General features: G+C 38.3%; 1 protein-coding gene across 3 annotated transcripts; it reads right to left on the reverse strand.

Annotated features, from left to right (window-relative positions):
* Positions 1 to 14454: 14454 nt before the first annotated feature.
* LOC137743327 (uncharacterized) lies at positions 14455 to 19354 on the reverse strand. Of its 3 annotated transcripts, none has more exons than XM_068483196.1 (12): positions 19132 to 19354; positions 18872 to 19016; positions 18683 to 18760; positions 18467 to 18582; positions 18197 to 18250; positions 17425 to 17512; positions 17228 to 17320; positions 17001 to 17041; positions 16779 to 16832; positions 16496 to 16659; positions 15206 to 15275; positions 14455 to 14754 (listed from the first exon to the last, which is right to left on the reverse strand). In XM_068483196.1, exons 1-12 carry the CDS (start codon positions 19228 to 19230, stop codon positions 14629 to 14631), a joined length of 1128 nt encoding a protein of 375 aa, XP_068339297.1. In that variant the 5' UTR covers positions 19231 to 19354; the 3' UTR covers positions 14455 to 14628. The 3 variants fall into 3 exon arrangements, with proteins under 3 accessions (XP_068339297.1, XP_068339296.1, XP_068339298.1); XM_068483195.1 differs by having other exon boundaries at positions 18866 to 19016; XM_068483197.1 differs by lacking the exons at positions 14455 to 14754; positions 15206 to 15275 and adding an exon at positions 15314 to 16243 and having other exon boundaries at positions 18866 to 19016.
* Positions 19355 to 24510: the final 5156 nt, after the last annotated feature.

The raw sequence follows: 24510 nt of genomic DNA on the forward strand, positions 1-24510 counted from the left end.
TGGATGAATTTCTGAAATGGAGGAGTGAATGAAATGTGTATGAATGAGTGTGTGAATGAGTGTGGGTGCATGTGGCTGCAATGGATTAGGAATCCTTCAATTTCGTCCATTCCTTTTGCTCCAAACATAAGCTATCCATTCCAAGTCCAATTTTGCTCCAAAATGCATCTTTTTGCTTCCTTAACCATATTAACCTAAAAACACACGAAAATGGCTTAAACTACTAAAACAACTATGAATTAACAATATGAATGCACGAAAACAAGCTAAGTAAGTCACCTAAATATGCTCCTATCAAATTCCCCCACACTTATCTTTTGCTCGTCCTCGAGCAAAACAGAAAAACAAAACAAACAAAACGACACTAAACAAGTAAAACACAACCTAAACCTTCCAACAATCGTCTCAGGGATTTCCAATGCACATGACAAGTTAAAAATCATTAGTCCCATAGATTTTAGTCATCTTCACACTTGAGTACATTCTTAATCATAGTCACCACATACTATTTCACAATTAAGCATTTAAAACCATGTTTTGAATGTAGTAACATGCCTTAGAGAATTTGCTCAATTCCTTACTAGATGTACTCTCGTTTTTCACACAGATTTTCTAACTTCACACCCTACACTAGTTATATGTGAGAAGATTGATGTAAACATGAAAACGAACACTCACATATATGTATCATAAAGAGAGCAATTTCTGGAGTTAATAAGCATGTTTAGGTATGATCTCATGAATGGAATGCTACTACTTAGAAGCGAGAACCAGTGACACCATAAGCTTATACCAAGTTCAAACTCCACAAATTGAAATACATAACACTCAAGATAGAAGCATAAGGGTTGAAACGGGGCTAAGGTATTGGCTAACAATGAAAGGTGAAGGATAAACAAACATTCTTAAAGCAATAGTGAGCAAAGTATTGAATTAGGCACTTAGAATTCCGTTTAGAACGCAGAAGTCAACTTTGAACACCCAAGGGGAAGTCACAAAACTTAGGGCCATATTCAAACTTTTTGGGCCCTTTCTTCAACAATCACACTTGTGAGTCCATTCTCACTTATTTTCACTTTCTTTTTTTTTCTTTTCTTTCTTTTCTTCTTCTTTTTCTCACATTTTTTTTTTCTTTTTCCCGTGCCTCCTTTAAGACTTAGGCACATACATACACACAAAAATCCCTTCCCCCACACTTATTTTCTGCAACATATTAATCAAAAGGAATTCATTATCCGTCATGCTTACTATGCTTCAAGAACAAGGGTACGGATGGTCCTAATCTAGGCTAGGTAAGGGGTGATGTGGTTAGCAAAGAAAATAGGCTAAACGAGGCTCAACGGGGTTAAAACTAATAACATATACGAAATATGGGAAGTAAGGCTATTTGGTTATGGTGGCAATTACACAACTTCATCTTGATATGTGTTATGCAATTCAATGTCATGCTTTGAATGAAACGGATATAAGGTCTAGCATTTAGTTCTATCATGATACAATTGCATTCTAAGTAGCAACCAAGCAAGGAATAATGAGATCATGCAACAACTTTAGAAAATAAAGAATCACAGAAAATAACTCTCCAAAGAAGGTAATGGCTCGAGTCTCACAGGGATGTAGCGTTTGTTTCAGTTCCTTCCTTCAAGCATGTTACAAAAACGAATTTTTCTTTTATGATTGCATGTGAAGTCATACATTATAACCATAACCAAGCATATACCAAGAGTAAATCAAACTTTTCTCCATGTTTATAACTCTTTTTAACCGTCATGCAATTACAAACCAAATCCTTATCATTGTGTTGGAAGGTACCCTAAGACACAAACACACAAAAACGACTCAAAACACTCTTTTTAGGCTTTTTAAAACATGTTTTTCAAATTTTTATGTGATTTTCGGAGTTATAAAAACAAAACATACTAAAACACTCTAAAACAACTTAAAAACACCTTAAAACAGCAAGGAACAACATTTGAAGTAATGGGTGATAAAATCCCACGAATTTGCATTAAATATACTTAGTTACCCCCCCCCCCCCCCCCACACTTAAATCAAACATTGTCCTCAATGTTTTAAGCATAGATTCACACAAAACATAAGTAAACACACAAAAAGCACTTAAACATACTAAACATGGCAGAATGTAATTAACAAAGAGAAGAGTTTAGGGACGCAAATCTGGTTATGGAGTGTAAATTCCCTCTTCTCCTTGGTGATTGCATTGAGGCTTTGATCTTTGTGATTCCACAGGCTTACTCTTGAATTGGGCTGCATGATTCTTTTGGTCTCCTCCACTTGTTGATTTTCCTTTGTGCTACTGGGCTGGAGGATTCTTTTGGTCTTCCCCGAAGGTCTGAGCTTACCCCTTTGGTCTGTTTCTTTGTTCAATCTTTCCAATTCGTATTGAAAAGGGTTGGAGGATAACTCAGCCTATGTTTGTCTCCACATGCTTCAATGTATCATTTTCACTTGCCTTACTCGCTCCCCTTTGCAGAAGTGGTCCCTTCTCCGGAAGTGTATCAACCGTTGAAGATGACTACTCGAAAGCAACGCTAGGTAAGCAATCAGGAATAGATTCCAGGCAGTTGGCTCCAGATTGGAAGACTGACTCCAAGTGCCGGCTGATTGCTTCTTTTACTTTGCCATGCGAGTAAGAACAAGGACAAAGAAAAAGACAGGGAAAGAGCATGATATGAGATACTTTTGCTTTTGACCTTGATGATATGAGATACCTTTGCTTTTGAAGAAGCGGTGAATGAATCAGCACACTTCAATCTGCCGTTTCCTCCTGGGTCATCTGTACTCCAGACATCCGGTATCATCTTTGGGGAAGAAGAAAAAAATTGAGTATTTCAAAAGGCTTTGCTGGGAGTGCGCCCTCAGAGGTGAAGGAGAGTTGGGCATTTTCTTCAGATTTGCCTTGCCATAAAAGACGAAGGTCGACATATATAGAGATAATATCAAGTGGTGGTACTGTTCTTTTACCCTTGTCGACAAATGTCTCTTCGATATCAGAACGACGCCTCTTCGATTTCTGAGCAGGCGCCCCTTCGATTTCTGAACGACGCCCCTTTGCTTTCTGAACGACACGTAGTAGTGCGGATGCGGCTCCTTTTGACAAAGCTGCACGCGTTTTCTGAAAAGCAGAGAAAGCGTCGCCGAACTTTGCGCTTGTCGGCTAAAGATGTGTAGTTGCGATGATGGCCTCTACGTGTTGTCTGAAAAGAAGAAATCTTTTGACAAAGTTGAACGCGTCCTCTGAAAAGCCGAGAAAGCGTCGCCTAAATTACGCCGGAAATTCCGGCTTTTTGAATCGGTGGACGCGTCGCCTTGGCTTTTTATAGAGCTATCGATCACCACAACAAACACACTCTGAAGAATTTCCATTCTTGAAAATCGACTCCGGCCCTTTGAGAATTAACTCCATCCACCCCATCTCTTTGAACACTTTTGAAAAATGGCAAACCCATCGAACCTTAGCTTAGAATTGAGTCTCAGCAGTGATACGGGCGCGCCGCGTCAAGGTAACGTATGGCGCCCTTCTTTCTTATCTTCTAATGGTCCTCTCACAGGTGAAGACTCCGTGATGCAGGACGCCACAACAGCTACAATAGTAGCTAGGAACCTCCTCACTCCAAAAGATAGTAGACTGCTGTCAGGACGGTCCGATGAGTTGGCCGTTCAAGAGTCCCTCGCACTTAGTGTTCAGTGTGCGAGTTCTGTGTCCAACATGGGCCAACGCCTGCTTGCCCGCTCCCGTCAGGTGGAATCATTGATGGCAGAGGTGGAAAGTCTTAAGCAGGAGATCAAACTGCTTAAGCATGAGAATAGAAGTTTGCACGTGCTTGCCAACAACTATTCGACGGGCATGAAGAGGAAGCTTGATGAACTGCAAGAGTCTGAAGGTCGGATTCAAAGTGACCGTCAAAGGTTTTCGTCTTTCCTCCAGAGGCACCTTTTTCCTGGATCATCCAGCGTTTGGCCAAGTATTGAGGCCTCGAATGCTCTATCTTCGATGCCTCCAGCTCCGATGCCTTCCGCTCCTATATCTTCTGCACCGATGCCTTCCGTCCCGATGCCTTCCGCTTCAAGAGTTTTGCCACGTAGTGGGTCTTTAAGTAAACAACCTTTGTGAAGCCTCCATCGTTCTGCCATGTTTTTTTTTTTTTTTTTTTTTTTTTTTTTTTTTTAACATGCTTTGTTTTATTCGGTGCATTGGGTTGCCTCCCAAGTAGCGCTTTCTTTTACGTCTTGCAGCCGGACGAAGAACCCAATCACTCCAGGATATGTTCACGAATCGGATGAGAACTCCGAGTCATAAACTAGTACCTAGAACAAGAAACAAAACAAGATTAAGAAACTGGAATAAAATAAAAACAAACGAAAATAAAACAATCCAAGGGATTAGCAAATTTTCTAATCCCCGGCAACGGCGCCAAAATTTAATGCGTGATTTATACGTACACAAATTAAACCCTCTTTTTGACAATTGTAGTATAAGTATAAGTAGGGATCGTTCTGGACCGGGGATTAGGAAGGATTGTTAATCACTTGGATTTGACTCAAAAACATAAAAACAAAGTTAAAAACGTTCACAAAGACTCAAAGGACTCAAAACAAGTTCAAAAGACTCAAAACTGCCTAAAAACACTAACTAGGCAGTTTCTGACCTTAAACCCAATGTTGGACGAATTTAAGATTATGGCTTGATTCAAACGTAAAATAACAATATAAAACACTATACTAGACTCAAAGAATGCAAAACTAAACTTTAAAACACTAAAACAAACAAAAAGACTCAAAACAACACAAACACACTCAAATCTGCCTAAAAACCACTTTCTGGGCAGATTTGAGCACAAACACAAATTTGGATGAATTTGTGTAACAAAATGACTCAAAACTCTTATAAACACAAACTAAGACACTTTCTAACTAAATTAGACAATAAAGTAAAGGGGGATTTTAATTTGACGAAAATTGAAATAACGAAACAAGTTTAATAAATTAGACAAAATGTAAATATGAATGCGATGAAAATGAATGGATGAATGCTAGCTAGAAGGTTCTTCTCCACACATGTTACACTTGCATAATAAAATGATTTCCAATTGCATTTCAATAAACCATGAATTCTCAACACCCCAAGTTAACCGTGATGCACTAATTAACCTTCAAATCTTCCTAACGTTATTGAATTGGATGGGTTAGCGCATACAACAATTGAAAACATTCCCCACAAGTCCCCTACATGATTGCATAATAGAGATACAAGCAAGAATCATTACGCTCTATGAAAATTATAAGTGTTGACGAGGCATTCGTTACTATGGAATACGCATGAAACTTATGCCAAGAATTCGTTTAACGCGATTGTTTATAAGCAACCTCCACTACTTGTGAATATAAGTTCGTAACTATTAGGTGAAACTCACTTATATTCTAACGTCATATTCATGCATGAAAATTAAGCGTGCACTCTCAATAAACATACATAAATAAGTTATCAATCAAACAGTTAAACGAATTGAATCCACAACTTATGAAACGCAATTAGAAGTAATCAAATCAAAATGCAAGCATAAACATATATTTCGAATCACCCCATAACTTTGAAATCAAAGAAACACCTAAACATTCCAACAACTCAAACTTGAATTGTATGAACGTTTAGGCACTCTTCTCTTCCATTCCTCATACGTACAAAACAAAGAGTATTGAAATTAACATTGAAATCAAAGAAACACCTAAACATTCCAACAACTCAAACTTGAATTGTATGAACGTTTAGGCACTCTTCTCTTCCTCTTCGTTGTAGCACAAGGTCTAAGGATAGTTTGATGGTGTGAATGGTTTGGGGAGTGGTGAAAATGGAAGGATGGTGTTTGGATTAATAGGGAAACTCACGGCACAAAAGGGGGAAGTGTTTGTGGTATGTACAATGGATGAATTTCTGAAATGGAGGAGTGAATGAAATGTGTATGAATGAGTGTGTGAATGAGTGTGGGTGCATGTGGCTGCAATGGATTAGGAATCCTTCAATTTCGTCCATTCCTTTTGCTCCAAACATAAGCTATCCATTCCAAGTCCAATTTTGCTCCAAAATGCATCTTTTTGCTTCCTTAGCCATATTAACCTAAAAACACACGAAAATGGCTTAAACTACTAAAACAACTATGAATTAACAATATGAATGCACGAAAACAAGCTAAGTAAGTCACCTAAATATGCTCCTATCAATAACCATTTAGGAACATGTCTTATGCGACTTTGAAAATGAACCAACATTAGCATAACAAACAAGCAAGCGTCATTCTGAGGATCAACAAGGTGGGATTCGCTCAGAATAAGTAGAGATAAGACCAAATTCGTAGTACCTCTAGGGTGGGAAAATGTGTTTAATTCCAACTTAATGACAGCGTGCAGGCATAGTGTTGTATTTTGCTAACAAATCAACAGCTTAGAAGATGTTAAGCCTAATGCAATAAGCTAAGTACAATAACGCATAAAGCAAACTTAGATATGAAACTTTGGGTTCCACAACCTTTTTAAGGGTCTCATTTGCATCTAGCGTATGGATGGTCATTTGCATCACTTAGACGAGTATACCAAATCTTCCCGGATTTTTTTATCCCATAAAGTGAAAGCCACATTCTAGTTGAAAGGGTGTTATGTGGTCTAGAATTATTTGAACATGTCCATGTAATTCTTCAAGAATTTACATGTAAATCTCCATATCAAGATCCCACTGAGATACATTATAACTACATTCATAATCTCCAATCAATCACAGGGCATTTGTAAGATATCTTGCCCTATAAGGCGTGCATTATTTCGTATCATTTCATTACGCTTCCTTTCCCACTTGTAACACAACAAGGTTACCTTGGACAGTGTAGGAAAACACACTTAAGAAGGAATCTAATTCAACTTGGATTGTAATTTGACCAATCAGTTCTACGTTGTCACTACAACTGAACAGGGTTCAATATCATCACTTTTGCATTTATGTCAGTAGCTACCATATAAGTGAAACATCATCAATCATAATCTCATTCCAATTCTGTACCTCACCCAAACTAGTATAAAACCAAGAACTTCAGGTCTTAAGATAATCTAGATTAATCTCATGAGATGGAATGGTCGAGACAGCGATCAAGCAAGGATTCATTTGTGTCATATTCCTCTTTGGGGAAGTGAATCCTATGAAAAGAGTGATCTATCACACTTTTAGTTAAGGACAGATGATTGGCTAGCCACTAGTCTACCATGCCGTCCATATTGAGGCGACACACCCATCAAGGACGACAATCCGTCATTCAAGGACGGCACATCCATTCTTCAATGTTAACTCGACGTCTATTAGGTACACCTATCCTTGTAGACATGTTTACAGCTAGTATATATGTGACAACCCGTCCCTAGTTTTATGATTTTATTAATTTTTAAATAGTGAATTGACGAAAACGCCCTTAGAGGCGAGGATGTTGACTTTCGTTGACCAACGTATTGTGAGACGTATGAAACATTCTTTTAGCGTATCCTCGTAGTACTCATCACTACGATATAGATTTTACATACTTACGAACGTGAAGGGCGATTTGGTAATTTCAATTGGGAGATATTTTGTGATTTGTTTTATGAGACACATGGGGCCCACACCCCATACTCCTCCTTCTCTTTCGTATCTCCCATTTTCCTGGCTCTTCATTCATTTGTCACTCACTCTCTTTACTCACCCAACCTCTTGCTGACACCTCACCTCAATACTCAACTTTCTCTCTTCATTCATCTTTCAAAACATGTTTCCTACCTGTGACAAGCACATGCCTACAATGTACCTTGAAGTGGAGGCATTTGTAGACATGTAAATTTTGTTGCATACAAATGTTGGGTAACAAAACTCCACGTGGCATATGATTCATCACAAATGGACAAGTCATCAATGACATGTGGCATAAATTAAGCAAAGGAAATCTAAAATCTTCTAAAAATCGGCACAAGGGAGAGAACTCCCTTAAATTCGGCAAAAGGGTCTAGATTGGTCCTAAAACCGGAAAGAAAGTTAAGGCATCTTCATAAAATAAGCAAGAATTGAAGATTACTCACAAAATAGGCAACAAGGCCTCATAATTTCGGCCAAAGGAGTAAAGTGGCTGAAATTAAGACACAAAACATGCCTAAATTCTCCCATGGATGAATTAGGACATAAATCAAAGTCAAATCCACCCAAAGGCAAGCCTTGAGAAGCCTATAAATACAAGGTCTTCCCACAAGTATAAGGGTCGAAAAATCTCTACACAGAAGAACCTCTGCCAAACCTTTGAAGACTAATACGCTGCCAAAGCTCTCTTCGAAGAACATTCAACCAAAGCCAAAGCTTTCTCGACCAAAGCCAAAGCACTTCCTTGAGGAATCAACCAGCGCTAGCGCCGATTCCTTCAAGACTTTGTTGCAAGCTTATAAACTTGTAGCAACATTCGTTTCAAGATCAAGCCACCAAGACCTTTGAAGCAACGAAATCCTGCATCAAACACTACCCTTGATGCACCCTAGAGGTGAAGATCATCCACACGTTGTTTTCAAGATCAAAACTTGAAGCAATCGTTCAATCGTTCATTTGAGATCCAGTCATTACGACCCTTGGATCAACAATCAACCATCAACATCATATTTGAAGATTGAATCAGAGGAAAAGTTGTAAACAGAGATTGTAACCTACAAATTCAAATCAATACAAATCTACTTTATACACGTGTTCTCGTTTCATTCGATACAGAATTTTCGTGCTTATAGCCACTCTCAGTAAAACTCAGCAAAGACGGCTTTTCTAGTAGTCGACAAGGTGCTATTCCAAGTCATAGCTCCATTACGGATGGGATCGCCAAGAAGCTCAAATGAAGCTCGTGGATTGTCACAAACATGGTGTGAATGATTCAAGATAAGAATCCTCGATGTACACGCCTTCTTCTTCATATTTGGTCGACCAAAATCTGTCACCTCCCAAGATACTTTAGAAGACCATGACTTGATATGCATCGAGTTGTCTTTTGTAGGAAGAACAAGCACCTTAGGGCTAGTCAATGGCGCACAAAGCTTCAACGTCGTTCCCCTATCTTGCGAAGCGCCTTCCTTCGTAAGAAAGGTGATGGTTTTGCTCTTAAAGCACTTGAAAAATACCATGGCTACAACAAAACAAAAAAGACAACATAAGCACAAGGTGGGACGGTAAGAAAGAAAAAAAAAATTCCTTCACTAAAGCAAAAGACATGCAAGACAAACCTCATGAGCATTAAAAGATAACGATGACAAAGTCACAACAACGAAAAGAAATTAGCCACAAGGCTTGAGCAGCACAGCAAAGATGGTAGCTATAAGACGATCCTTCAAATCACGTTACAGTAGCAAAGAAAACCAAAATGCTACGCAATCGCACTACACAACCCTACAGCAATTACGCAAGTAGTTTTTTGCACTGTATAGAAACGTCACCACCGAGGGAAAACTGTGACCAAAAGGCATTACACAGTGTAACCCCGCTGCAGTCTTTTGCACAACACCACACAGTAAAAAGTGACGCACTGCAACAAGCTCCAAACAGAAAAATTCACGGCACCAAGCAGTAATTACACACGGCACAGCAGCAAGCACAATGGCAGTGCATAACAAGGGTGGTTGTGTGACAAAAAACACACATGCAATTGTCCTATAAATAAGGGTCAATTGCTTCCTAAAGCTATAGGGAGAATACATACCAAATCAAAAGAAGGAAGTACATTCCAACCAAAAGAAGGAAGCAAATTCCAAGCAAAAGTGGCAAGGTAATTTCGGCCACAAGGAAAAAAAGCATGTTGTTTTTGCAACAAAAATCAGCAAAGAATAGAAAAGGAAACAAAGAAATAAGGAAAGGGCTTCAAAATTTCCAAACATCAAAGGAAATTGCCCCCTTGTCGAAATTAAAAGAGGAAATCCCTCCAAAGCAAGGACAAGTCTTCAAGTTTCCCAAACCAAAAGGGAAAATACCCTTTTTGCTGTGGAAAAGAAAAAAGGAAAGGAAAAAAAATGCAAATCCTACTTACCCAAGGACAAGCATTAAATCTTTCCAAAATCTTGAAGGAAATCACCAAGGCTTTCCAAAACCTTGAAGGAAATCACCAAAGTTTTTCAAAACCTTGAAGGAAATCACCCTCATTGCCAAAATTGAAGAAGGTTCCTACTTAAGGAAGGAAAAGCATTTTTCCCATACCCACAAGGAAAAAATTCAAATCCCAAAATACACCAAATGTATTTTTCCAAAGATTATAGAAAATCAAATATGCACAATAAGCATGTGTTGATTTGTCCATTTTCAAAAAAGAAATCATTATCTTTCATGATCAAGCCTCTACGGCCCTTGACAAAATTCATCATCTCAATTCAAGAAATACGTCTCAGCGGCCCTTGAAGAAATGTTTCGTAAGAAATACATCTCAGCGGCCCTTGAAGAAATGTTTCATTCAAGAAATACGCCTCTACGGCCCTTGAAGAAGCAAACTAATTCAAGATCAAGTCTCAACGACCCTTGAGTTAGAACATTCACATTGCAGGACTTGAAAACATGTTTCCTAAATGTGACAAACACATGCCTGCAACGCGCCTTGAAGTGGGGGCATTTGTAAACATGTAAATTTCGTTGCATACAAATGATGCATCACAAAGCTCCACATGGCATATGACTCATCACAAATGGACAAGTCATCAATGACATGTGGCACAAATCAAGCAAAGGAAGCTCAAAACTTCCCCAAAATTCGGCAAAAAGGGGGAAATATCCCTTAAAATCGGCAACCAAATTGCTCCCAAAATTGGAAAGAAAGCCCAAGGTATCTTCACAAAACAAGGAAGAATTGAAGATTGCTCACAAAATAGGCAACAATCCCTATAGATTTCTACCAAGCAAGGGAAATTGGCTGAAATTAAGACACAAAACATGCCTAAATTCTCCCATGGACAAATCAAGACACAAATCACGGCAAAATCCATCCAAAGGCATGGAATTAGAAGTCTATAAATACAAGGTCCTAGGACAAACAAAAGTTCGACAATTTCCACATTCAAGGGTCAAAATTCTCACAAAAGCAGAACCTCTGCCAAATCTTTAAAGACAAATGCGCTGCCAAAGCTCTCTTCGAAGAACGTACAACCAATGCCGAAGCTTTCTTTCTACTAAAGCCGAAGCATTCCCTTGAAGAATCAACAAGCACTTGTGCCAATTCCTTCAAGACTTTGTTGCAAGCTTAAAACTTGTAACGACGTTCGATTCAAGATCAAGTCGCCAAGACCCTTCGATCAACAAAATCCTACATCAACACTACCTTTGCCGCAATTTTGAGGTGAAGACCATCCAAGCGTTGTTTCAAGCTCAAAACTTGAAGCAATCGTTCAATCGTTTATCCGAGATCAAGTCATCGTGACCCTTGGATCAACAACCTACGCATCTACGTCAAATTTGAAGACTGAATCAAAGGAAAGTTGTAAACAAAGATTGTAACCCTACAAATTCATCAATATAAATCTACTTTGTTCATGTGTTCTCGTTTCATTCGTTACAAAATTTTCGTGTTTACAGTCACATTACTCATACCTAATGCCTTCATTTATACTAATCACGATGGGCTTTCTTGCCTTACAAGTAATACAAAGCCTAAGAATTTTGATCTTCAAATCCTTTTGGAGTTACTACTCCAAGTTTATACAATCACACTAGTTATAAAATATTATTCACCACAAGTGCAAGATTAAAGCAAATGAACATCAGGTTTAGATAGAAAAACTCGGAATACAATACTATTTTGTAAACAACATTTGTGTACCACGTGATGTGCCAAGTGATGTGTGCATAGCACGTCAATTAATTAATTTATCTCATTGGATGTTAGTTCTACATATCATTTGCCACATCATGTGTTAAACAGATATGATACAAAAATGCAATCTCCGTAACATTACTCCTATATAAATTCAATTAGTCCTCTACGCAAGGTGCCTATTACCTTTAATCATATACTAGGTGTTATGGTATTAGTTTTGGAACTTAATCTTCAAGTTCAATTTTATGACGCTAATTAAGAGAAAATAGAATTTGATTGGAAAATAAGAATCCCTCCAGTGTCTTTACCTCTAATTGCACAAATGATTCTTGAACTCGATCATATGTCGGTATTTACAATGGCTAGGTTGGCAATTATGCTGCCGATTAACTTGAAAGAATTAAAGAAGCTACTGTCATTGAGTGCCCGGGTAAAGTCATCAATATCCTCTACGGTGTTGTACAAGTGAGGACTCGCCTGTGCACTCGCACAGTCTCCTAAATGCCCATGAAGGGGTTGACCTTGAGCACAATGGTGACCTGATCGGATAGCCACTCCGTGCTGGAATTACATAAGTTAGCACCAGCTGCTATATTAAAGCTCACTCGTATTGTACAGTGGAGGAAATAAAATGCTGTTTTTTCTGATACCTGTTGGTCAAGAAAAGTAGCTAGATCAGTAGGGTGTATGTTCCTCTACGTTGAAAGAACAAAGAGCTTGCCGAAAGACGTGCCCTGAGGGGGCTGGACCATAAATACGAACATTGGGGACAGATTGAAGGCTCTCGTATAGATATTTAGCAAGAAAAGTACGTGAAAAAGAAGTGCAAAGAAGAGCATTTTAGTGTATAAGCATTACATAAACGGGTGATTTGGCTCCAATAGAATCCAACCCACCTCATAACCATATCTACCGAAAAACAAAGCCAAATGTAGAGCGCAGATAGAATAATTGTAGGCAGTTGCACATAGCCAAACAATTAAAGATCACTTTTACTACTACTTGTAGATCCTAGTTTCCTACATTTTCTTTGAGTATCCAAAGGGCAATCAATGTGAGATCGATATATTTTGAAATTGAATTCATAAGATGTATCAGTGCTGAATAATAACCAAAATGTAACATTCTACTTGTTATTTACAGTCTCGATATTCTTCCGAGTATGACTTGTCGTATTCAAATTCAGATATCAAGGTAACAACTTAAACGCAGAGACAGTTTGGACAATAACATTAACATGGTAACAAAGCTGCTCTCATCACTGCATTTAATTTAAACAAAAAGTTTTAAAATATGTTGGCGAGTTCACCAACCTAGATGGAGGAGGGTCTGCTGTAGGTGGAATGATAAAAAATACATCAGATATCATTTCCCCACCACCTACAAAAAGAGGTACATTATTATAGTGAGCTTCAATCAATACACATAAGCCATTGCGCTCTGGATATAGATATACAAACCAACATAACACTCAAGAGACAGCCTTTAGAAAATAAAAATACCTAAAAATGCAGGCCTGGCAGACAAGATATCACTCTTTCCATATAAGAAACCGACGCCTGTAGGCCCACACATCTGAAGCATGTTCACTCTTTACTTCATGTACTTGCCCATAAGGTTTTAGTACGTAAGGCAGAATTCTAAGCTCCTAACCTTGCGAGAAGACGCAACAAGAAAGTCCGCGTTCAGATTCTGGACTATTGGCTGCGTTTGTTAGACCTCTTCAACTAGGACTGGCTGGATAGGGCTACTGTTTCATGTTTAAATGAGACTAGCCAGGACTTGTCTACCCCATCACTAACACAGTACTAGTAACCCCGTGTTTCAGCCTGCCATTGCTACATAGGGCACCAAACACCGGATTCTTATTAAATAGTATTATTCGGTGGTAGCGGCGAGGCAGCTTGCATCTCAAGGGGTGGTGGTAGTGTTGAAGTCCAGGGATGAGAAGAGGGGAAGGGCAGCAACATCAAAGCTCCACAAGTTGGGTCTGCCACCGGTTATCATCAATTCCTTGGCCAAGTTCGTCCACGCCACATTTGGGAGCCTTGATATTTTGGTAAGGCCAAGTAATTCAGCTTTTACCCCTTAAAGTTATCCGAAACACACAAAGGTTAAAATCAACACCCCACCTCGCTGCCCTTTATTGGGTACGAATGTCTCTTTGTTAAGTTGATGCGGCCTCACTATTTTAGAGATAGTTTGACATTGCCTCGCTGTTTTAGCAATGGTTTTATGCGTGCATTTGATGCCAGATTTATCATCTTTAATGGCAGATTTGCATCGGTCGCTTTTAGTTCTCATGGTACCCGTGTAAGAAATTGATCACCGAAAAACATCTTTTAGTTCTCATGATTTGTATCGATCGCTTTTAGTTCTCATGATTTGTATCGGTCGCTTTTAGTTCTCATGGCAGATTTATCATCTTTTATGGCAGATTTGTATCGAGCAATAAGAAATTGATCACCGAAAAACATGCACCCATCTGACACTTTCCCGTAACTCAGACCTTATCTTTTCCTAGTAACAAGATCATGATTTGTCGAGTTTCTTTGAAACAAAATTAGCAGTTGATAGTCTGAACCGTTGCGGCATTTCCTTGATGTAAGATTTTAACTGCCAAATGCATTGCTAAATCACCAAGTCCCCCATTATTAGCAAAATGCATCACTAAATTCTGGAAGGTGAGATCTCTAAAATCCCAGATGCATAACCTCATAAAGATACTAAACAATGTATCTGCATCGAGTTTCTCCGATGTAACGTACAGAAAAAGCGTTCAAGGAAATAAATCCTGAATATCAACGATATCAGCAAGGACACCAGCTGCTGTAGTATCATTGCCGGCTCCAGCTCCTTGAATCACCAGCGGTTGGTCTTTATAGCATCGACTGTAAACCTCCAACTGCAATTTCATAAACAGTTAAGAATTGCCAAACTTCATCTGTGCTATTAACGAAATGATCAATATACGCAAATTACTTTTAAGTAACTTTGATTTGCTGTCCAATTCCAATATATGCTAACTATTTGTCTTGGAACTTTGATCGTCAATTCAAGATTTGTTCCATAAATGGTCAAACTTCTCTATTTTATTGACCATTTCGTAGTGAAATCTATAATTTTGTCTCCCTCCTTATGTCTCCCAGGAACAAGTTGACAAAGAAATTTGATACATGACCTTGCTTTCCCGAATAATCTCATCCATGAAAACTCTAATACAAGACCTGAGGTGCAATTAATGAATTGCACGGTGTAAGGTTTATATCGCATGTCCACTTTATTTTCATTTGTGCATTGTCAAAAAATATCTTTATTTAACTGTCAAAAGTAAATTTGTAAAGAAATGGGCTTACCACATTGTCACTTCCTCTCAGCCTTCCCAAAGCAGAATCCTTGGGAAGCTCTTGAATGCCAACTTCACAACTACCAAATGCTGGGATCAGTTAGTATCACACCATCTTTGTAAAGAAATGAGTTAGTATATGATATGCAAAATCACAAGTGTAAAGTAGTAGAATGAGAGGATGTAACTCAAAATTCATAAAATTTTTACGGTACTGCATTCAAAAGATTGGTTATCATGATCATGACCATAAAGAACAGCAGAAATATACATATAATGCCCGCTTTCCACTTTGAAGGATCAAGAAGTCCTAAAGAGTTTTCAGAAGATGCATAAAGCCTCCTTTTAACATTTTCTGTTTCCTACCTTACTTTTTGTGTTGATCGTTTTAATATTCTCAGATGGAGTATGAGAATATAAAGAAGTTTGACTAGATGAAAGAGGATGAACAACTGCCTCTAAGCCATCTGTAAAGATGAATAAACAACTTGAAGTACATTTGTAGTGTATTCTTGACAAAGATGTGTTTATTACCCTGATCTACAACATCTTATTCCTTAGCCAATGCCAACTGCTAGACAGACTACGTTGGCAAGCAACCAACCATGGGTCCACTAAGAAAGTTTGGCGTGGTCAGTTATGGTGAGATGCAACCTTTTTTTTTCTTTTTTCTTTTTTTCTTTTTTTTTTCTTTTTTTTTTGTTAAAATAAGGATACAAAATTACCAAAATAAAAAGTTCTAAACGTTGGCTTGCTTTCATCCATAAGCATTTATGTTCCCAATTCAGAACAAAATTGGAAAATCACCAAAAATACATTTGAACGCATTTATACATACGCAACACCTACCAATCTAGGTTTCATAAAATTGGTTCCAATGAATATTTCTCTCACCTGGATTCACACTGGACCCTCTTCTCTCTCCACGGAATACCAACAATACCATTATGGGGTGACTGTAAAATGAAGACACCGTCCTCAACAAGCGCCTTCATATTTTAACACAACTTACCAACCTAATTTGGAAGTCTAACAGAGTCTTTGTGACCTAATGAAAAAAAAATAGGTGCTTCGTAATCCAAACCATCCATTGACCTAATGAAAAAAAAATAGGTGCTTCGTAATCCAAACCATCCATTAACTGAATCCTAGTGCCTCACATATAGGGAACAATTGACCTTTGCTTATATGAACACATGCACACTGAAAAACTAAAAAACCAATGCAAACATGCATACACGCTAGAGAGAGTGCTTCTTTTAGCATATCGCATTTTGAACATAAATGTAGAAAAGAGTACCTTGAGTCCTCAATCACACAGACGTAACGTAGCACCTTCCCATCCAAAGAAGCCTTAGAGACTCTCTCTTGGATATTTTTATCGAGCAATAATAGCCCACTTCCCAGAAAGTCTTCAATAGACATTACACTAGGTGCCATTTCTTCAGGATACAAACTCTCAATCTAAACAATGAAATAGCAATCATAAAAGTAATAAAATATAAGTTCACAACATGAACGTAGGGACAAGTGTGATAAATCATATATATATATATATGACAAAAGCAGTAGATAGTACCAACCTTAATGTCATCCAAGTTAATGCGCTGACCAAGAAGCCTAGCTAGTATCAAAGCCTGTGTAAGATGGTATTAGAAATTTATGAGGTGTTGCTAGAGCTTCAACATCAAATCATTTATATTTTCATCATATCGTTCGAGTTTTCTTTCATATTATGATATTGTTGTTTGAACTTTCAGCTGATTAAAGTGAATTTAAACACACACAAAAAACCATGTCCACACCTTTCTTGCAACATCCATCCCACTAAGGTCATCGCGTGGATCTGCAATTACGATATAGAGTCAAAAGTGACCACACTGACAAATGCTCACGAAGCTCAAGACATACTTCTTAGTCCTACAGTCCTACTTATATACAGTGGGAAATAATAACTCAATAAATAAAAGGGATAATATAAACTTCGGATGATCAATCCGTGATTTACTACAAAGTTAAAAACATTCAAAACCTGGTTCAGTGTAACCCAGGTTTTTAGCAGAACGAACAACTTGACTTAGTAGCTTTCCACCTTCAAGCTCACTCATTACATACCCCAATGTCCCTATCACATGTACATAAGATGAAACATATATCAGTACAAATACTCAGATACATGCAGGTGGCTTATGTTAAAAATGCAAGAAAGCCAAGGGAAAACTTTGGTACCACTCAAACTCCCGATAATGCGGTGGACAGGATCTCCAGATGACAGTATGCGATTTAAGGATGCTATGACAGGGAGGCCAGCACCAACCTACCAAATCTAAAATCAATTCAGGGGAAATTGCAAGAAAATGTACGTATATAGAGAGAAAGCACAGTCAAATTAGATTAAACAATCAACACTACCAGTTATTAGAGTTTTATTCCACTAGAGCAAGTCATATGAATTACACATGTATGTATCATGCTGGACAGATGGTGTGTGCAAATGAACAAATGGGTGTCTACGACAGTAATTAGCTGCTACAGAGGATGCAGAGGGTGACAACAACAACGAAATAAAAATGATGCAGGAGGAGGAAGAAAAGTAAAAAATGTGGGGCTTAAGGTAGTTTTCAATATAAAATCTTCTTTACATTTTCAGTTATGTACCATTGTTGCTCCTTTGAGCTACAGAACTGATCTAACTATAGTATTTCTTCTGTTAATTTGCATGAAATGGTTTTAAAAAAACCTATGGAATGAAGAGGCGACTGACTGTAATTTTCATAAGAAGTCAACAATAAGTTGGGGAAAATCGTGGATATGTTATGAGTAAACAAAAATTCTGAGGTTCAAATATCAATTGTGCTAAGAATCAGATTATAAGTCAAAATGATAGTAGACCATATAGATGAACAAGACTAAGCATTTCATCTCTAAACACACTCTACTTTTCATGTCCTGGTCATAATTCACAGCACACATCAATAACTGGAGCAAGAAGTGAACTTACAGTTGACTCATGACGAATGTGACGTGGGTGAGAAACTAATTTGTCATAGTCCTCCTGTAGGTGAAACATGCATAATGCATCATTGGGTGGTGTGGAAGTTAAACTACCAGAAATCAGTGATATACAAGTAAAATGAACAAGAAAATAGCAGAACGAAGCCCTTTTGCCTCGTATTTACAGAATGAACATTTGCATTGATTGCCGTAAGAGTAAAATTTGTCACTATCAATATTTTCTTGGTATTAGAACATTATTGAAAAAGTTTAGTACCATTGTTGAAGTAAGAGGCTTCTTATTTGCCATGACAATGCAACAATCCAAATCCACCGCTTGGGTTAGTAAAGGAATAGTATCAGAACTGGCAGAGCAATCGACAAGTGCCAAACCTTTGCGAAACGAAAACAAAACAAAAATTTCAAACAAATGACGTTGAAATCGTTCATTTTGGTGAAAAGATTGCAAAAGATCATCACACACGCCACAAACCTGTTGATTTACCCAAGAATGCAGCAACATCTACAATCTTTTTGGTTGATTCCGAATTCGCGAATACCTGGAACTCACCTTTACAAAACAACAAATACTAAGCATACGAAACAAACACCAGCTAAAACAAAAGATCGAAAACCCAATTAATCATCTCATAATTTCACGGGGAAGTGAAGTTACCATAACCACTGAGCGTGGAGAGAGAAGCGCCATTCGACTTGGCCCGGCAAACTTCCAATAAAAAGTCATCAGGCAGCTCCATGGTGAAAGCGTCGGATGCAACGAGTAAGGATTTACTGTCGCTTACTCCCACTACTCTCAGGTAGATTCCCTGCCCCGTGCCCGCCCACATCAAGATTATCCCATCAATACCGCACATCAACAACAACAACAACCGGAGGCATTGAATTTGGAAGAATGATTGGGAAATGGAATGGAAGCAGTACCTGTTTGGCGTGAAGTGATCGGCAGGAGACAATGTGCTGGAGCAGCTGACGCCCAACGCCGCCGCAACCCATCAGAATCAGAGAGATGTTCTTGCTCATTGTTTTGTTTCTCTCTCCCAATGTTTGCTGTCGTGCTCCAATTCTACTTCTGCCCTTCCGGGTTTTGGTTTGATTGCGGCTCCTGGGTTTCGGAGTTGTTTCTACTTTGTCTGTTTACTGTTCGGGAAATTTTATTTCCGCCGTTTGACCTAATTTAAACTTTAAATGTGAAACGTATTTAGTATCTTATTGTATAATATAAACTATATATTAATAGAACCATAATTCCCAATCAAAAATCCTATAAAATTATCTTTTTAAGACTCTAATCAAAATTGAACAAAAACAAAAGATATGGACAATGATGTAATTTTACGGATAGATGATGTTTTTGAAGTTTTGAATCATTCAACAAAGATATGAATCGATTTATGTAAGAGTTAACTTATTAGTTGATGTTAGAACAAATTTAATTAACCCGGAATTCACTATGTAAATGTAGCATGTAATTAGGAGTATAATTTCCAACTGTAATTAGTCTAGGATTCTTTCCACAACTCAATATAAGGAATAATACAAACCTATATATATTGTAATATTTTTCACACATCAATACAAGACGTCATAATTATACATGGTATCACTCGTCTAGGTTTTTATTAGGTACTAGGGTTCCTCCCCTTCCCTTCTCTTGTTGTCCCAAACATAAAAAAATATTTACAAACAAAATAAATAAATAAAAAATAAAAATAAATAAATAAATAAAACTTCAGCTTGTCGTTCATATTTCTCCTCTCATGGCATCATCTTCTTATTCTCTTCCTGGTCAAACACTGCAAACTTCTTTAAGCTTTCTATCACCAACTATATTGTTTGGGTTTGTCAACTCAAAGCTTTTCTCATTGGTCATGACCTCTGGAAATACATCGATAGTTCATCTCCCTCTCCCCCACCCACCATTGCCAATCCTAAATACATTGAAGTCGACCTTCTCTTTCCTCCCAAAATTCCCAATCATGAGTATCTTCGTTGGTATCAACAAGACAAACTGGTACTTAGCTATTTCATGAGTACTATGGATGTAAATTTCTGCCGTCTTCTCCTTTGACGAAAATGCACCTGCAAAATAATAACACCTAAGATTAAGGCCAAAAGCCTCATGCGCCCACAATGAATTTGGGGGGGGGGGTGTTTGGCCGAAGAATCTTCGATACGAAAGTTATAATTCTGAAAACAATGTGTTTAGGAGTTTGTGGGTAGCAAATGACTTAGCTTTTTAGTGGGATAATAGGTCTATTTATAGGGGAGTGGCCAGCCCTATTTGGAGAAAAGTGGCAGGCCATATATGGTGTAATTGGAGAATAATTGCAAGATATTATGTGAGATAATATCTTGCAATTAATAAGGCAATTAATCCTAAATTAAATAGGAAAATTGGGAGTTACCTTTTGAATAAGAATTTGATGAGGAGTGATGAGAGAGATTTGAATAAATATCATTTTGATCACCTTTGACTCTTCCTTGATTGAGCCGTTATTGTCCGTTGCATGCAAGTGGGAATCCCGGTGTGCCTTGAGGGTAATTTTGCCCTTTTTACCTAAAAGTTCACGTGTCGCCTTCATAATTTTCTTGATCATTTTTTGCTCCACAAGTACAACCTCTAAATCTTTACATTATCTCACTATTGGTTGTGCTACATCCTATACATTTTTCTCAAACCTCTGCTGCAAATGTAGCCACTATGCGTTTGGATTTGTCCAAAGGCTCTAAGACCGCGGATATCTACATCCAAGAAGCCAAATTTATTGTTGATCAACTTGCTGAAATTAATGAACCTATTTCAAATAAAGATCTCGTTATGTGTACTATTTGTGGACTTGGCCCTGATTACCAGATATTTATCATCACCTTGATCAATGGTCATTTTTCTTCCTTCATCGAGTTACGTTCCAAACCTTTGACCAACAAAATCCCAAAAATAATTATGGCGTTCATAAAGGACAAGCCCTTCTCATGGTGAATCCCCTATCATATACGAATTCTCAGCCTAATAGTGGTCATGGCAACTCTAGCTGTGGTGGTGGAGGCAGGCGTGAAGGCTAGTGTGGTTCATGGGATTGGCAAAGGTCGGGTAGTAGATGTCACCAACCGGACTTCAATCTAGAATTTGATTGGCCCGACCCGCCGCACTGGGCAAACTTGGATCTAGGTGAGCTCATTTCTTATTCAATAAAAAAAAAGCTTTGCCTGGTACGCCCTTTCGCGATTTTTGACAACAATGAAAGACTAACTTCAAGAGAGATCGTAGGTCTTAGACTAACTTCAATCGACAGCAGTAAGCCTATGTGGCCCAGCTCAACAACATCTATCAATAGCTATTGCATGCACAACCGCCACAGTACTTCAACATGGGTTTAGCCAAGAATTATCCCTAAAATGCCTAGCCCACTTTCTTGCCTCTGCAGCCCTGTAGTCCAGCCAACTCCCAGGCCTAATGCACTTCTCAGCCCACTACAGCAACCTTCATCCTTAGCCCAGCTTGGTGCTACGACTGTAACACCTCTCAAGATACCCAACAAACATATCCACATTGTTACAATGGGATTGACCAGGCCCCACCCTTCGCTAGAGCCCAATTTACCTAGCAACTGGAACTTGTTTGGTATCTTGACACCGGTGATACCCACCACATGATGGGTCAATCATCTTGTTCCTCATATGCATCCATATGTCGATCCTTCTAATGTCTACTTGGGTAATGGTGATGCTAGGAACATTACCCATACCGGTACCATTCCTCTTTCTTTTGGTTCTAATTTTACTCTTCAAAATACCTTTTTTCTTCCTGACCTTCCTAAAAAATCTTTTCTATGTTGCTCGTTTCACCCAAGACAATTCAATATTCTTGGTCATTGTTCCCAATTTTTATCAAATATATAACTTACTTACCTGCGTGTTGTTGTTTCAAGGCCTCTGCAAAGATAAGTTTTATTCATTGTCTCTCTCTTCCACCATCTTTGTTGTCCCTCAAGCCTATACCGACGTCTCTTCCACCACCTGGCACCAACATCTTGGTCTTCCATCGTCATCAATCATGTCACATCTTTGTTCTAGTTTACGTCCTACTATCAAAGTTGATAAATCTTTTTGTACCGATTGTGCCCTTAGCAAGTCTACCCAATTATTCTTTTTATAATAGTAACAATAATAGGGAATTGCTATTAGCACTACAAAAATCTCATTCTACACTCCTCACAAGTATATTTTTCTTTCTAATAATAAAAAGTTTAGAGTGCCAAATGAGATTTTTGGAGTGCTAATAATAATAATAATAATAATAATAATAATAATAATATTTGTGGTTCTTCCTTTTTTATATATATATAATTCATTATGATGTGTAGATGTCTCTAGTTCCTTCTGTTAGTGGTTTTCATTACTATGTACTCTATAATGATGATTTTTCCTGTTATTCCTGAATTTATCCTATGAAACGAAAATCTGAGGTCTTTGATCACTTTAAAACCTTTGTTTCCATGATTCATAACCTGTTTCATGCCACTATTATAGTTCTCCAAGTGATAGTGGTACCGAATATGTCAATCCATCCTTTTCTACCTTTTGTCATGAGCACGGCATCTAATAACGGTATTCTTGCCCCTACACTCCACAGCAAAATGGGCTTTTTGAACGAAAATATCACAACGTTGCCACCCTTATTCACTATCTTCTCCACACAGCCGACTTACATCACACCTTGTGGGTTGAAGTGGCTCTTACTGCAGCTCACCTTATTAATCTTCTTCCCACACCTGTTTTAGATTGGACCACTCCTTATCAAGTTCTTTTTGGTCATCTTCCCACTTGTTCCCATCTTCGCATTTTTGGTTATCTTTATTTTCCTCATCTTCAACCGTATGTTGCTCACAAGTTAGAGAGTCGTTCTAAACCCTGTGTCTTTCTAGGTTATACTTCTCATCATAAAGGTTACCGTTCTATTGATCTCTCCATTGGTCATATCTATGTGTCACGTCTTGTCACTTTCAACAAGTTTCCTTTTCCTTATAATGTTTCGTAGGTCTCACTCTCTTCGGATAATACAAATTCCAATTACACAGGCCACCTTACCCAACTATTATGGAAGCCCATTCCGCTGAGCAGTCGTATTCAGCTGCTTGGAGTTTCAGGGGTGCTGAGCTGCGCGTGAGAGTATTTGAGAAGCATGCCTATTTAATGAGAGCAATATTGTCTTTTTTGAGCATAAGTCTACGTGTTCCCTCTATGATTTTTAGAATTATTTTAAGCTCTACAATATATATAGTTCCTGTGTTTTTTAAAACTGCATTCAGCATGGGTGCTTTGTTGGGAGCTATTACTTTTTTGGAAAAACATACATATGAAAACCTTTGCTTCTAGTGTTCAATCAAATTAAAATAAGCATATAGACTTCAAGTTTATTTTTAAGAGAATTAGATTTTTCAAGTTAAAGATTAGGAATTGTGCGTGTGTTTAGTTGGTGTTTAAGGGCAAATTGGTAATAAACGTGAATTTTTTTGGGGGGCATAGATTAAAATTGGTGTGGACTTAGATGAATGGTGGTGACACACCCCGACCGAGATCGGAGCGTGCTGGCCGTCACACAAAGGTGACGTAGCCATGTGCACGTGCGGAAGCTAGTAAGTAGTAATATAAAAGTACGAATAATTAAAAACTAGCATACAAGTACTAAAATGAGTGCTAGTTAGTGCGATACAAATTCAGAGCAGGTCTATAGCAGTCCAAATAAAACGACAACAATAGTACGCCCGAAGGCGACCCTACGATGTGGAGTGTCTGTCAGAACGCCGAAAAGCTCACAAGGGAAACCACCGCAACGGCTAAGCAACTAGAACCTGGAGGGGCGCAAAACAAAAGCGTGAGTGGGCAAAAACAATTCTTTCTAAAACCATTTACAAAATACTTTCTAACCCCTCGCCGTAAAACCTGTATACTTCCCAGAAAATAAACTTATATACGTATGTGTAAACATGCAAAACATGCTCAAGGGTATACCAATCATGCTCAAAATATGCCATGCCACAATCTCAAAGTGATATGCAAGTGCCCAGGTATAACCATATCAATATCATGTAATCTGGCAGCCGGAGTCACCTAACGTGACCTGTACGGCTGCATCTAGAGCTCAAATCTCAATCTCAATATCTAAACCTGCCCACGAGTCGGAACCACCTAAAGTGGTCTGTACGACAAGCCTGGGTGTAACATATATATACGCTCTAGTGCTACGATCACGTGAAGGCTGTGCGAATAATCGCGGGTCACCTACGAGTCGGAACCACC

The sequence above is a fragment of the Pyrus communis genome, chromosome 8 (assembly GCF_963583255.1).
Source record: "Pyrus communis chromosome 8, drPyrComm1.1, whole genome shotgun sequence".
Taxonomy (NCBI): Eukaryota; Viridiplantae; Streptophyta; class Magnoliopsida; order Rosales; family Rosaceae; genus Pyrus; species Pyrus communis.

What these genes read in the sequence shown, in the direction of transcription:
- LOC137743327 (XM_068483195.1), bottom strand. Translation starts at nt 19,230, where the DNA reads ATGAGCAAGAACATCTCTCTGATTCTGATGGGTTGCGGCGGCGTTGGG. An exon ending in AGCCTCTTACTTCAACAATG is followed by an intron (nt 18,251 to 18,466) that starts GTACTAAACTTT and finishes TTTCACCTACAG; the next exon opens with GAGGACTATGACAAATTAGT. An exon ending in ACATTCGTCATGAGTCAACT is followed by an intron (nt 17,513 to 18,196) that starts GTAAGTTCACTT and finishes TAGATTTGGTAG; the next exon opens with GTTGGTGCTGGCCTCCCTGT.